The 16,355-nt window shown below is 43.0% G+C and overlaps 1 protein-coding gene across 4 annotated transcripts in view; it reads right to left on the reverse strand.

Annotated features, from left to right (window-relative positions):
• Nucleotides 1–16,355, reverse strand: part of LOC140482396 (high affinity cGMP-specific 3',5'-cyclic phosphodiesterase 9A) — a 113,911-nt gene that overhangs the window by 71,857 nt on the left and 25,699 nt on the right. For all 4 annotated transcript variants that reach the window (XM_072579853.1, XM_072579855.1, XM_072579852.1 and 1 more), the window contains exon 2: nt 2,894–3,055. In XM_072579853.1, the coding sequence (XP_072435954.1) occupies nt 2,894–3,055 (162 nt within the window). The remainder of the gene's footprint in view (nt 1–2,893; nt 3,056–16,355) is intronic.

Consider the following 16,355-nt stretch of genomic DNA (forward strand, 5'->3'; position numbering starts at 1 on the left):
TGTGGTAGGAGAGGGAGTTCTCCCAATATCATAGGAACATTGGGATGCACGAAAAGTAGAAGGAGGAAACTAGTTGCCTTCTTAAACCCATTCCATTATGCAACAGGATCATGGCTGATCTGCCACCTAACTCCATGTACCCTCCTTTGCTCCACAATCTTTATTACCTTTGGTTAACAAAATAATGTATCCGCTAGCGAGGCAGGGAAATGTCTGCCGGAAAACACACCAGCTCAGTGAACAAATCTACAACCTTAAAAAATGTATCAATCTCAGATTTCAAATTAATTGCCATTTGCAGAAGATTCCACATTTTTATGCACAGTGCACAGTGCATAATCATGGAGCTACTTGGGATGAACCTTGATCAAAACGCTGTACCTCTCTACAGACACATTTGCAAGGACATATTTCACAAAGAGACGGACAACAATCTTGTCCCCACCATGTTGACTTCAGACACAACATGAGGAGGGTTTAAGACTCTGGGCATGCAGGAAGGATATGACAGGATGGGCCTTGTTTGTAAATTCTGGAGATAAGACATTCTGCCAAATAGCTTTGACAGTTAGCAAGTTTTGAGAAGATTTGTAGCTCAGGTTGATGTAAGTTCGGTCACTGAGCTGGAAGGTTCTAGCTTGGACAGTCTGCTCAGGAAACAAATCACCAGGATCAAACTGCTCCATTTCCTGCAGGGCCTCAAACACTAACTGGAGCCTGATGGATGTGTAGATCAAAGGTGGTTTTTTTTGCCTCGCAAACCTTTCCATGGTGGAAAGATGATCAGGTGTGGACCAGTTGCCCAGAGCATTGTGTGGCAACGTGATCAGACCCATTATTCACAACTCGGGGGAAAGGTAGAAAGGCAGCATTGAATGGAACTTGGTGTTTGTGTACTGAGGGTTAATGCACAGTAGTGGAGGGTTTTCGTTTCCTTGAAGACCATGAAGAATGTCAAACATGCCACAATGTTCCTGAAGGACACATTAAAGTATTCAATGCAGATTACAACTGACACATAGTAAATGTCTGTTGCTTCAAATCTACATAACACTGAGAGGATCTTCTCAATGAAGGAAACGCAGAAAATCAACAGTCACTACTTTTCATAGCAAGTTTATTTTGTTACTCCCTTACATGCTACATTATTGGTTCTAGTCATCTCCATCTTGATCATCACCTCCAGGTAACTAATGGATGCCACTCACAGGCAGCTCAAGTGCTCTCAACAGAGGATCAAGAATCTTCCACTCCCCATTGTCCTGCGAGATGGACACCACCTCATTGGAACACTAGGTTAATTAGCACAGAAAGCATCCACCAAGGGACTGTACTCTCCGATGATTTCAATACAACATTTACAGAAGGAAAGGTTATCAAACCTACAACGGACAATGTTACGTAAAGAGCTTTTGCATTCACGATAATTTTCATACTCTTAGTGTGTAAAACTCCACTGTGTTCAAGGATTGTTGCCAATAGTGGGTCAGAAAGTAAGTGGGATTACTGGTGCACCTGGAAAGGCTTTGCGAAAAGAATTTCTCATCAAATCATTGCCATACAACTGGTTAGCGTTACCAAATCAATGCACATGTTTCAGACTCCGTGGCAGTTCCAGCAAAGTTCCTATCTCTTCCTACATTCTGCAGCTGTGCAGCAAGACGACAGCAGCAGCTAAATGTGACTTGATCCACTGAAGTTCATTTTCTAATTTATAACATAGTAATTTCCATTTACATTTACATAAATGTAATTTTAAGAAAACTCAATAATTGGTACATTACTGTATTGTGCACAGTTCTGGTCACCAGAAAGATGTGGAGGCTTTGGAGAGGGTAAAGAAATGGTTTACCAGGATGTTGCCTGGTTTGGAAGGTATTATCTATGAGGAGAGATTGAAACACTTGGTTTGTTTTCACTTGAATGTTGGAGGCTGAGGGACAACCTAATAGTAGTTTACAAAATTTATTAGAGGCATGAATAGAATGGGTAGTCTGAGTCTTTTTTCCTAGGGTAGGAATGACAATTGCTCGGGTACATTGGTTTAAGGTAAAAGGAGATGTGAGAGACAGACTTTTTACACAAATGTTTATAAGTGCCTGGAATGTGCTGCCAGAGGAAGTGGTGGGGGTAGAGACAACAGCAATGTTTAAGAGGGATCTTGACAGATACACTAATAGACAGGGAATAAGGTATACGAACCGTGTAGAGGCAAAAGTTTATCATTTTAGAAGGGCATCGTGCGTCAGCCCAACTTGCTGTTTTGTACTGTTCTTTGACACTATTATTCCAAATATTTATCACTTTTCAGAAAGAAGGTCAATGGATATTTTTCTAAATGCTCTATTTATTAATTTTCTTTTTTTTTGCCCTTTCATAGTTACGTCAGTTACCGACTTACACACGTTTTTGAGGTTTTTCTTTCCCCTTGACAGCAAAAGCTAGTGTTTAAAGCAATGCTTTAAAATAAACGAAACTCCGGTGCTTGACTCCACAATGTTATTCTGTTATTGCTGAAATGACTTTTACACAGTGCATTGCACAGTTAATTCCAGTCACCCATCCTGCGCGATGTTTAGTTACTCTGCATTATCCACACTGTGCCATTCTCACCACTGCCCACACAATTGCTTTAAAAATAGACACATTTTGTCAAAGCTTTACATCTTGCATTCTTCAGGATGATTTGCAAGAATACTAATTTAAGGGAAGAATTAATATTTATACAGGATGAATGGCAAGGAGAATGCACTCTGCTCATACAATATAAATGTTAGTTTACCCCGTAAATTGGTTTTCTTGCAAATTGTCCTGATGCGTAGCAATCCTCAATGGCTATCACCATTAGATTTAACATGTAATTCTCAGACTAAATTAGTGAGATGCTGCTTACCTAAGGAATAAGTCTTACAATCCGCAGCAACAACTTCCAGTTTGTACTGTGTCTGACGAGTATTAGACTCCAGCTTTGGGGAGATGTTTATAATGTTGCCTTTTGTGTTATATAGTTTCAAGATATCGTAGGGACCTGCTTCGGCAGCAGCTCGGAAAACCTCTGGAAAAAATAAAGGAATACATGTTAGTACCAAATCCTTAGAGTAAACTCATGAGTTAATCCAAATCTCTGTCCCACGTACCCTAACCAGCATACACCACTGACTCTGACAAATCTTTGGTTCAAAAATTCTTATCCTTATTTACAAATCCTTTTGTACTGTCAGTCCTCCCTGTCTCTGTAACCCTCCCCCAGCCTTGCAAGCATCCAATTCTGGATTTATGTTCATCGTGACTTTATTTGCTCCATCATTAGAACTAATATTACTGCTATTGTCACAAGTCCGGAAATGAAAAGTTTACCACTTACAGCACCATCTTAGGTAGAGAGTACTGAGGTACAATCGTTAGTTACAGAATAGAGAAACGCAGAAAAAGAAAGTTACATTACAGCTAAACACAGTATAAACACGTCAGGAAAACAGGAAGCAAAGTTAAAAAGACAAACATCACAGTCTCTGTCCAAAGGTTCTCTGTGGCAGGCCAGTGCAGGGGGCTACCATGTGGTCTGACCACTAGATGCTGTCACGCTCCACACTGGGTTGCTGTTCGCTGGCGACGCCGTTCTGGACTGCTGGTCCTCACTGCAGCTGCTGCCATCTCCGCTGACTGCCGAACCTGCTTTGGAGGCTGGAAGTCTGAGGCCAGGCCTGGGTGTTCAAGCTCAAGAGGAGGGAGGAGAGGGGGAGAGGATTCAAGGGTTTGAGTAATAGGGGGAAGCTGAATAGGCTGCAGCTGTTTTCCCTGGACGATCGGAGGCTGAGGGGTGACCTTATAGAGGTTTATAAAATTATGAGGGGCATGGATAGGGTAAATAGACAAGGTCTTTTCCATGGGGTAGGGGAGTCCAGAACTAGAGGGCATAGATTTAGGGTGAGAGGGGAAAGATGTAAAAGGACCTAAAAGGCAACTGTTTCACACAAAGGGTGGTGCACGTGTAGAATGAGCTGCCAAAGGAAGTGATGGAGGCTGGTACAACTGCAACATTTAAAAGGCATTGTAATGGAAAATTAACAAATTTTACATTTACTGTGAAATTTGAAAGAGAATGCTTTTCTAAAGTTTAATGCTGTGCTGAGCTTTGTAAACAGTACTTTGATGAGGTTTGCAGCCAGCTTGTCTCTGTTTGAATTTTGTAAACATTCAACTTGACCTTGCGACAGTTGAATTCAGCGAAAGCTGAAGAACTGTTCTGTCCAAGACCAGGGGATGAGAGAATACCAACTTGAGTTTTCCCAGTCTTTGCCCTTGAGAGCATGATAAGGAACAGTATAAGATGAGTATCTGAATTATGCTCAAGTACCCCTTGCATAAGGCATTTTGTCAAGTGCAGAGGGTCCCTTTGCAAAGGCCTATAATAACACTTTTCTTTGCTCTTGCTAATAGTTGAGTCAAGTCAATTTAATTTCCACGACAGTAAGTTTGGGGGCTTGTCCCGGCACCCCGCGACTGGGTAAAATTTTGAGGATTCCCAGGAGGTGCAGGCGCCAGCACCTTGAAGGTTTATCACTTTATCTCGAGCGCTGAATTGGCCCCTTTGTGTGAGAGGGCGGGGAATCTGTAGACTGCCCCGGCGTCAGGGTCCGAATCAAATAGGGTCGGGGTAAGAGTCATGGTGTAAGTCATCCTATATATAGACTCATCCTAAGAGGGTTCAGAGAACTCTCGCGCAGTATTTGAGCAAAACTCAAGGGAAAGGATTGCCATCTCTAGAGTGTTTGAGAGACAGCAAGTTTAAGGGTGGTTTTAGACTTGGAACCACCACTGAGTGAGTTGAATTCGCCAAAGACGTATCAGGTATGTGGTTTCTTGGTTTACGATGCGCCCAATGTGAGAGGGGACCTCCGGAGGTAAAAAGCAAGTCAAAGGGAAAAAGATAATGGTACCGCGAGAGAGGCAGCTGAACATTTTTCCAGTAACACTGAAAATGGGCTCCGGCAAGAGCAAACAAAAAGAGGGTCCACAGAGGAATTGGAATGGCCAACCAAAAATATAGTACATGTTAAATAATTATGGCCCAGAGTCTGCAAAACAGTTAGAATTGTGGATCAAGGAATGTGGTTTTCTGGAGGGGGGATGTTTTAGTAAAAGGCAGTTGGAAGTATTGAGGTCGAAGTTGAAGGAGAGCGAGAAGGAGAAATGAAAGGGCAAAACAGAACCTGTGAATTGGAGTGCTTATAACATGTTGAAGGCTGAGGCTGATATCAGGGAAAGGAAATCTCAAGTAAAGGTTAGATCAAATATGCGTACAAACACAAGTGCACACGCAGACACATGCGGAAAACAACCTAACAAAGCTGTACAGTGTCTTAAGTCTGTTCCAGATCCTGACCTTGATGACTCCCCTCTGAGACCTGCAGCCCCCCCTACGAGATCCGCCTGGCGACGGTTCCAAGTCAGTGGCCATCGCCTCAGGGTCTGCTGGATCACTGTTAGCAAGTCGTACCCACAACCAACTGAAGCATGAAGCTCAAAATGACAACGGCAATTCTAAGATGGAAAGGCATCCAGGGCCTGCTCGCGATCTCCCCACGACGGATGGTGACTCAGACAGTGAAGGGTTTGGCATACGATCATCTAATCAGGTAGTTCTGCAAGCACCAATGATTGAAATTGCAGTCCCAGAAGGGTGCCCAGTGCTGGTCCACCGACCATGGACCATGAAGGATTTGCAAAGTGCCTTTGGGCAGTTGCCTGACACACACAAGGTTGGAGGTAATAAGTTCGCCGAAGAAGTGACAAAGTTCTGTACCAAGTTCCGTCCCACGTCACATGAGATGAGACGTCTCCTGGGACGAAACCTGGGCACTAATGTCACCAAAATCAAGTATGGCTGGCCAGCCATAAAAGTCCATGCCAGATCAACTGATCAGCAAGCAAAAGAGAACAGACAGTTTAATGCTTTTGTTGCAGCGCTGGCAACCGCCTGTAGGGAGGTATTCCCAGTGTGAATGGACATGATCAAAATTGCAATGTGTAAACAACAAGAAGGTGCGACAGTGTCCCAGTACCTTACACGCCTCACTGAAGTCCATAATGCCCATAGTGGACTGAGAACACCCGACAACATAACAGTGGCAGAAATCACGGCGTATGAAGCACACCTGAGGAACAGCTTCATCAATGGAATGAAAGACGAAATAGCGAAGAAGGTAAAGGACACATGTATTACCTTCGCCTCCACACCACTACAAAACAACCCAAATGGCCTCCTTCTTCAAAGACCGCAATTTCCCCTCCGACATGGTCGACGATGCTCTCCACCACATCTCCTCCACTTCCCACACCTCCGCCTTTGAACCCTGCCCCTCCAATCGCCACCAGGACAGAACCCCACTGGTTCTCACCTACCACCCCACCAACCTCCGGATACATAGTATCATCCTCCATCATTTCCGCCACCTCCAGATAGACCCCACCATCAGGGATATATTTCCCTCCCCTCCCCTATCAGCGTTCCAGAGAGACCACTCCCTCCGCGACTACCTCGTCAGGTCCACACCCGCCACCAACCCAACCTCCACTCCCAGCACCATCCCCTGCAACCTCAAGAAGTGCAAAACCTATGCCCACACCTCCCCCCTCACCTCCCTCCAAGGCCCCAAGGGATCCTTCCATATCTGTCACAAGTTCACCTGCACTTCCACACACATCATTTACTGCATCCACTGCACCTGATGTGGTCTCCTCTACATTGGGGAGACAGGCCTCCTACTTGCAGAACGTTTCAGAGAACACCTCTGGGACACCCGCACCAACCAACCCAACTGCCCCATGGCGGAACACTTCAACCCCCCCTCCCACTCTGCCAAGGACATGCAGGTCCTTGGCCTCCTCCATCGGCAGACCCTGACCACACGACGCCTGGAGGAAGAGCCTAGGAACCCTCCAACCACACAGGATGAATGTAGATTTCTCCAGCTTCCTCATTTCCCCTCCCCTTACCTTATCTCAGTCCCAACCCTCGGATTCAGCACCACCCTCTTGACCTGCAATCTTCTTCCCGACCTCTCCTCCCCCACCCCCTCTCCGGCCTATCACCCTCACCCTCACCTCCTTCCACTTATCATATTCCCAGTGCCCCTCCCCCAAATTCCCTCCCCTCTACCCTTTATCTCAGCCTGCTTGGCACACCAGCCTCATTCCTGAAGAAGGGCTTATGCCCGAAATGTCGATTCTCCTGCTCCTCGGATGCTGCCTGGCTTGCTGTGTTTTTCCAGCACCACATTTTTTAACTCTGGTCTCCAGCATCTGCAGTCCTCACTTTCTCCTTACCTGGACGTGGGAAAGCTGAATTTGATAGAACAGCATGCGATACATACTGAAAAATTGCTGACCCAAGAGAAGGATAAGTGGAAACTAAAGATGGAACAGCAAACACATAAAGCTCAGCTTGTTCTGATGCAGATGGTTGCCCAGCTGTTGGAGGGAGGTGCTGCGGAAAAAGAGAGAGGAAGAGGCGCGGGCAGAGGTAGGTCTGGCGGGTGCTTTGTTTGTGGAGCAATGGACCACTGGGTGAGACAGTGCCCACTCAGACAGCCTCAATTGGCCCTGGAGGCTGGACAGCAGGGTGACTGACAGGGGAAGGCTGAGGTGGAGGTGGACAGCCCACAGGATACAGGTAAGCCTCTTTCCTTTATGCTTGGCAATGAAGACTCGCTTATGCTAATCTCTTCTACAAACCATACGGGCACTGAGACATATCCCACCTCTATATTGAGCGCTGAGATTGCGAAGTGTGGACAATATGTCCAACATAACAACGATGTGTATAAGTCAATGCCTACCTCTATGTTATATGTGGAAGGTACACCAGTTACCTTTTTGGTAGATAGAGGGGCAACATATTCAGTCCTTAAATCAAGCCAGTTCAGAGAGTCAACACCAATAAAGATGAGCAGATGGTTTCTGAACTCAATGGGTGCATCAGGAGTCGTGCTACGAGAGACATTTATCGCATCCTTGCAGAGCACAATACCTGTTAAAACCTGAGGCTATAGAAGGAATTACTCCAGTATTTGAATCCCTCCTAATGGCTGGAGTGATAATCCCCTGTGAGAACGCACCGGTGAGAACCCTCATTTTTCCGGTCAAAAAAAGCAAACATTCCAGGTGAACCAGAGGAATGGAGGTTTGTTCACACCTGCAGGCAGTCAATAGCGCTGTTGTCCCACGCACCCCAAATATTCCTAACCCCTATACTATACTAGCTCAAATTCCACCGGACAGTAAATGGTTCTCTGTTGTGGATTTAGCAAATGCCTTCTTTAGTGTACCGGTGCACCCAGATAGTCAATTCTGGTTCGCTTTTTCATTCAAAGGGAAATCATATACATTCACACGACTTTGTCAAGGTTACTGTGAGTCCCCCAACATATATAATGAGGCTCTACGCAGGAGTCTGGAGACTCTTGCTTTAACCCTAGGATCAGCACTTCTGCATTATCCTTACTGCTTCTCGAGCAAAAGACAGCACACATATCAGCAGCACGTTGGCTGAGATACAATACCGTGCTATTGGAGATGCTTAACATTACAGTAAAGCGATGTAACGTCCTTAACCCTGCTAGCCTTCTCCCTACAGAAGGAGATAGAGACCCACATGGTTGTGTCGCTGTAACTAATGAAATTTGTAGCCCCAGACCGGATTTGCAGGATTCACCACTTGTAATTGGAGCCAATCAGGGAGCCCTGGCTGACAGATATAAAGAGGGGATTTGGAGAGACTCTGGACTTCAGGGACTGACTCTGAGCTGGCTGGCTACAGCCAGTAGATTGTGCACATGTAAGTAAAGGGGGACTCGGTGAAGGGATACTGTCCTCTGTGCAGTTATTTCACATGTGGACTCATTATATCCTTCTCTTCTCAAAAACACAGCTGTCCTATTCCAAAGTTTTCTCAAGACAATCAGCTACCCAAATAGAAGTAAAACTTAAAGTGCCACTTTATTGTTAAAATCAACTAGGAGAAAGTGAGGACTGCAGATGCTGCAGATCAGAGCGGAAAATGTGTTGCTGGAAAAGCACAGCAGGTCAGGCAGCATCCAAGGTGCAGGAGAATCGACGTTTCGGGCATTCCTGAAGAAGGGCTTTTGCCTGAAACGTCGATTCTCCTACTCCTTGGATGCTCCCTGACCTGCTGTGCTTTTCCAGCAACACATTTTTCAACTTTATTGTTAAAGTCAATTCTGAAGCATTGCATCCTTATTTTTCAATGAAAACAAAAACATTGATCTGTCAAGTTGGGTTCCTGCCTGGGACCTGACTTGTCCAGTAGCATCATCAACTGGGATAATAACAAACATGCACAGCAAAAATCCTCAGAATGTCAAATAGAAAAGAGGCATTTAATTTTTTTCTACATTATAGTCATTGTTATCATTTAGTCCGATAATACATGGCCCAGGAACTTTGAAGTACATAAGAAATGTTAAAAATAAATTCACAAGTGGACCATTGGTTTTCTATATCTCGTTGTCAGGTTCATCTGTTTTGTTTTGCTAACAGAAGGCTGAGTAACTACTTCTCCTGTTGTGAAGCTCTTGAACTTAACTAGCCCTTCCAGATGGTTTGGTCAGATTTTATTGACACTCAGTTCTCTGTTAGCCAGAGATGTTGGGGCTGAGGATAGCCACTTCTAATATCGAATCTGCTGTTTGCCTTGTCATTAAATGAGCTGAGAGCATTTTCATCAATCTGTCATTGCTAATTAGTAAAGGTACTACTTAGCTCTTGCTGACCTAATACGAAAGTATTTTTATAAAACAATATGATAATCTCAGTGGGACTGATTACATAGGCCAGCTCTTCAAACACAATCACCGATTTTTTTTTGAGTCAATGTCTACATATGGGAGGTACATGAAAAACAGAGAGCATCAAATTCACTCAGGCGTAACATATTAAAGGTTTTTATTACAGCAAATGCATCCTGGCTTTCTTCCCTGTAGCTGCACAACTATTGTCATGATAATTGTCTAAAACCATCTTTATCATTAATATGTTCATTTAAATGGGTTGCCTCCTCCTGCCAATGGTCACACGGTAGTCCCAGTTCTGTATCAACCACTTTCTCAACTGTACTGCAAATAAATCACTGGATCACTGAGTTGTTAGAGTGTGGAAGAAAACCATTCAATCCATTACATCTGCAGAATCTAGTCCCAACCTCCTGCCTTTTTCTCAAAACCCTACATATTTAATAATCATTAAATGCCCTCATGAATGTATCAATTAAACCAGCCTCAACCACACATCCACATATTGCATTCCACACCCTAACTCCTCGTTGTGTCAAAAACATTTTCCTCACCTTGCATTTGCTTCATTTACAAGCAGCTTAAACTGCATTCTCTGTATTACTCCTATCTACTCTGTCCGTACCATCAAGATAAAAAAATTATTTCAAATTTCCTCTCAACCTTCTTTGGCAGTACTAAAATCTCCAAGCTTTCCTCACAACTGAAGTGTCCCATCCCTGGAAACATTATTGTAGACCTCTTGCACTCTCTCCAATGCATTTATATTGATCATATAGTGTGGTGCCCAGAGGTGTACACAACACTCCAGCAGAGGTCTAATCAGTGGTTTATATAAGTTAATAACAACGAGCCTGCTCTTGTATTCTGGCTTCCTGTCAATGATACTTTGAAAACTGTATGGTTTATGAACAGCTCTGTCTACCTGTTCTGCAGATGTACATTTACGGTCACGTGTCTCTGCTCCTTAGAGTAATATCTTTTACATATACATCACTCCATGTTCTTTTTAGCACCTCAAACCTTCTCCACATTGACATTCATCTGCCACCTATTTACGCACATCACCAATGTGTCAATGCCCTTCTGAAGATCCACACTGTCCTCCTCACTCGTTACAATTTCCCCAAATTATGTGTCATCCGCAAATTTTGAAATTGTGCCCTGCATGTCAAGAGCCAGATCAGGCCTAGAAGTAGAAAAGGAATCGCTGACCACCAAGGAATCCAAGAGAAACAGGCAGGTAGTGCTGTGGGATCCTGCTCACTAATTAGTTTCCAATTTCAGAAGCTTGTGAGGCTATTTATCCCTCAAAGGAGTGCAGGCAGAACCATGTTTGTGACACTGCCAATAATAGTGAGGAAGAAAAGACAGGGAGCCAAAATGATAGGGAACTCATGAGCTAGGGAAACAGACAAATACTTCTGTGGCCATAGACATGACTTTGGAATGGTCTGTTATCCTCTGCTGCCAGGGCAAAGAATGTCACAGAGTGGTTGCAGGGCATTCTACTGGGGGATCGTGAACAGCCAGAGGTCATGGTCCATGTAGGGTACAATGACTTAGTTAAGAAGGGAGTTGTGGTCCTGCAATCAGATATATTGTACTGAAGTAACCATGAAGTAATTTTTCTAGACCAATGTTTCTAATGCTGAGTTTTGCCTATTAAATGCAGTCATCAGACATTTGAATGCATGCTTGCTTTAATTCTCCAACTAGTAATTTTAATCTTTCAACTGTCATTTTTAAACTTAATGTATGCTTAGCAGACAAGTGACAAAAATGTACCTTGTAACATTATAACACTTACTTTGTAGAATATCTGCTGTTTCAATTTAGTCTAATATGATATTATTGCACTTTTTCTTATTTCGATTACCATTATTATGTTAGGTTGGAACTCACATTATCAAAAGCAACTCCTGGTTGAAAACTACTTATGATTTGGGACATTATGGATTCTGAATCTGATTGCACGACTGATATGATGAGATTAGACATTTAACACCGAGGTTTTCAGTGAATCAACCAATTAACTCAATGTTGACACATGGCAATTTAAAAATACTCTTGAGCTTAATGATATTTCTACCCCTTTGCTGTGGAGCTATGAATGTGAATGGAAAAGGAATACATTTTACAGCAATAACTAACACTGAAGCAAGCTATTTATTGTCAGTGGGGAAAATGTAGCAACTGTATTATTTTAGCATATCAGCCAATGTGTTCATATCAAATCTCTATCTGCACTATTTTAACAAAAATGATGGTTTGGTTTATAGAGCGTGCAATGTATGGACTTTTATGATATATTGACAACTGAATTAAGACAAATGGCAACCTATTTTTTAAAATCAAATTGAACTGAATCCAAGAGTGAGCACGGTCAGTTTTTGATAAAAACACAATGTTAAACTATCTCCCTGTAACTCAAATGGATTTTGATTTGACATTAGAATTCTATTCTATTCTGTTTTATGTCAAATCGCAAATTGCTCCTCACAGAAGCAAGGTATAATTTTCTTGCAAAGTGTGAGATTGTCTGCCTGATGCCCACAACCAGCAATTAGGAAATCTAATGTAATTGCCAGAAGTAGACGCTTTTGTGAAATTGTCTTAGGTTTGAGCAGATGTTACTCCCCCCATCGAGGGAACCGACGAATCGTGGCCTCAGCTGTTCAAATGGTCTACATTAACGTTAATATACATGTACACTTCAAAAAAGGCATAGTTTATTGGATGTCAAGGGAATCAGATTTCCTCCAAGGTCCTTCGGTTGCATCACTGTGACTAGGGTGGAACATCCACCTGATGTGTGAGACATGGAACTTCTGACAAACTTCCAGTGAAGGTACATCAACTTCCCCTGCTTTCCAATGCCACATTGTCAATGCTTATATAAGAAAATGAAAATATTGGAAATAAACAGCAGATTTATGAACATCTGGAAAAAGAAAAGACCACTAACATTATAGACCAGGCCTTTGAACAGAATGTATTTCCCTTATTTTCTATTGTAAATTTTGGTTTCCAAATTTTAGCCTGTTATCCCCTTGTGGTTTGGGTTGTTGCTCAACCTCAAATTCATTAAAATGACGTTTTTTTTTAAATGACATTTATAAAAAACAAACTGGGATCTCTCATTCTCTTAGGACATCTCAAAGTGCTTCAGAAGCAATTATTTAAGTATCATTACTGTTGTTTTATCGAAAAATATGGGTAATAAGGTATGACAAATAGCAAATAGTACGAACAACCAATTTGTTATTGTTAGTTAATTTAGAACTTAAAGTATAGCCAGGAATCTTTTACTCTCACACATAAACATGTGGCCAGATAGCCCAGCACCTGAATGGCTAGGCCCGAAACCAGAATGGCTACCCTTTGACCAGCCAGCCTGAAGGAACTTGCAGGACAGATAAAGCACAAAGCATCCACACAAGGCAAAGACAGGAAAGGTCAAGCCTAGTCTTACTCAGAAAACAAGGCTGCTTTGTATGCCATGACCATGTATGGAGAAGGTGTGACATGCCCTTGATACAGTAGAGGATGGATACCAAAGATTGTCCCAGCGCCTTCCATACAGATCCTAATATATACCATGGCCTTGACCTGGAAGATCAATTGGTTGAGGACATTTTGGAAGGATGCAGCAGGGACGGGGAAGAAGGGACACCTGGTGGTCATTCCCTCAGTGAAGACTTGAGCTGGCCCAGCAGCAAAGTTCCAACCATCTGGAAAGACAGAAACAAGGGCCATGTTTTAGATCAACCTTCTCCAAGTTAATCACAGCCAATGACACAGCCTGGCTGAGGTTAACTGCATGGATAGTACCTGGTCCTAGTCTGGTTGCAAGTAGTAGTTTAGATGAGAATTGTGACAAAAACTTAACATTGCAATTGATAGAATAATTATTGTAAGAATCAGGAGTTTTACTGCGAAAGTGCAAGGTTTTAGACAATGTTCAGTTATATGGCCTCTTTGCATCTTTAGTGTATTTTGTGAATAACCTTGCAATGAATTACAAGCTGACTCTGACTCCTGTGCTTGTCTCACAAATATAGTAGGCAAAAGTGAGGACTGCAGATGCTGGAAATCAGAGTCTAGATTAGAGTGGTGCTGGAAAAGCACAGCAGGTCAGGCAGCATCCGAGGAGCAGGAAAATCAACATTTCAGGCAAAAGCCCTTCATCAGAAATGAAGTCCTCTCACAAATATTGTACCTGAGTAAAATGAGTTTATGTAGAAACTGGTTGAAGTGTCAGTACTACCTACGCTTTTTTAAAATTATGACACGAACTATTGCTTGCTGAATGGAAAATTGATTTGCTTTCAAACTTGTGGAATTTAAAAGCACAGATCTATTTGAAAATAATAACATTAACAACATTCTCCTAAACTCTTTCTTCATGATCACACAGTTCAGCCATGCACACATAAGAGTTGATTTTTTTTGGTATAATGCATTGGGAAGTATTTGAGTAATGGACCTGTGACACCTGCCCTTTGCTGTTTGACTTTGCCTCAGAATTGTCTAGTTTGCCATTAGGAGAAGGCAAATCTGGACCAAGAAATACAGAAAGGGTCAGGTCACTGCAGCAGGAGTCAGTCCAACTGCAACTGACAGCCTAGTAGTCAGGTGCAAGGCCAGAAAAACATGCGCCGCAGCTTCTATGCTCTGAGCAAATGTAAAAAGCTGGATCATCTGATGTTTCCATCCAATCATTCTTGGGGGACAAAGTTACAACAAGAATTGAGTGCTCTGCTGGTATTTTATCCAATTAAAACAGGGAGTGTTCCACAGCCTTTGGCTCGTGCGATATGTTCTGCCACATTCACTTGGTTGTCTTTACAGCTCATTCACTTTATTTTGGTTGCCCTGGGGCCTCCCCCTATTGGAGGTGGCATCAGAAGATGAGTCAGTACCTCATTGGTTGACTTGGAGCCAGGGCCTGTCAGACAATATCCAGCGTGTGGGACCCGTGCAACATAATCGTCTCCAGCTCAGAGGCAACAGATGCAGAAGTGACAGCACCAATGGCGGTAGAAAAGGAGCACATTGCCAGGACCCTGGGGACCTTGTGAGATGGTGACAACTGAGGAGCAAAGAGGGTGAGGTCTAATGAGAGGGAAAGATGGACTTTTGAAGCTGTTGCAGATTTAGAAACATCACTTTAATATTATTTTTTCAGTATTAGGATGAAGCTGAATAGGCTGGGGCTGTTTTCCCTGGAGAGTCAGAGGCCGAGGTGTTATAGTGGTTTATAAAGTCATGAGGGGCATGCGTACAGACAAGGTCTTTTCCCTGGGGTGAGGGAACCCAGAACTAGAGGGTATAGGTTTAGGGTGAGAGGGGAAATATTTAAAAGGGATGCAAGGGGAAACTTGTTCACACAGAGAGTGGTGCGTGTATGGAATGAGCTGCCATACAACTATTAAAAGGCATCTGGATGGGTATATGAATAGGAAGGGTTTAGAGGGATATGGGCCAAGCGCTGGCAAATGGAACTCAATTAATTTAGGATATCTGGTCAGCATGGATGAGTTGAACTGAAGGACCTGTCTCTTTGCTGGTGCCAGAACATGGTGATATTATCCACTTTTCACTATACTTTGGTACAAGTGGCAATGTATTAAATGTAAACCCTTGTGCATGGAATACATTCTTCAAAAACAATCTCTAAGTAAAAGTTCTGCCTCAGGAAATTAGCCAGCAGAAGTACAGAGAAGTGGTTGGGCAGGTCAATGCCAGCAGCAGAATTTCTAGGATCTACTTAAACAGCAGGTAGAATTGCCAAGATAAAGTTAATCGTCATATCTTTCTTCCTTTGTAGAGAATGAAAGACGACTACACCACCCTGTGATTGCAATCATATACTCATTTGCTGCCATTGCCCTTACAATGAGTTTTCCCTCTTGCCTGCACAATGCAGATTCTTCCCCTTTGCAGGAAAAAATATGTTAATCCACCTATTAACTTCCTCAAAGGCCTTCAACAAGGTGTATCCCTCTGAGGAGAAGGAGACCTCAAGAACAGGAGAAAAGAAACGCCATCATGTTACAAACTTTGACTCCATTGGAGACACTGCCATTGACGCTGTTGGGGAAATGCTTGTAAAGTTATCGGCGAAAATGTCTCATAGTTTATTGCAGTGTTATAGCAAGAATAAAGTTAAAAATCACACAACACCAGGTTATAGTCCAACAGGTTTAATTGGAAGCACACTAGCTTTCTGCGCGCCACTCCTTCATCAGGTGGTTGTGGAGGACACAATTGTAAGGCACAGAATTTATCGCAATTTATAACAATTGTGTCCTCCACAACCACCTGATGAAGGAGCAGTGCTCCGAAACCTGGCGTGCTTCCAATTAAACCTGTTGGACTATAACCTGGTGTTGTGTGATTTTTAACTTTGTCCACCCCAGTCCAACACCGGCATCTTCAAATCATTATAGCAAGAATAGGTCATGTTCCCTTAAAATAGTGTTAAAAATAACCAACTCAGTTTCTAGTACCATGGTTTGTGCACAGATTAAGAAAATA

Source organism: Chiloscyllium punctatum, chromosome 10 (assembly GCF_047496795.1).
Source record: "Chiloscyllium punctatum isolate Juve2018m chromosome 10, sChiPun1.3, whole genome shotgun sequence".
Lineage (NCBI taxonomy): Eukaryota > Metazoa > Chordata > Chondrichthyes > Orectolobiformes > Hemiscylliidae > Chiloscyllium > Chiloscyllium punctatum.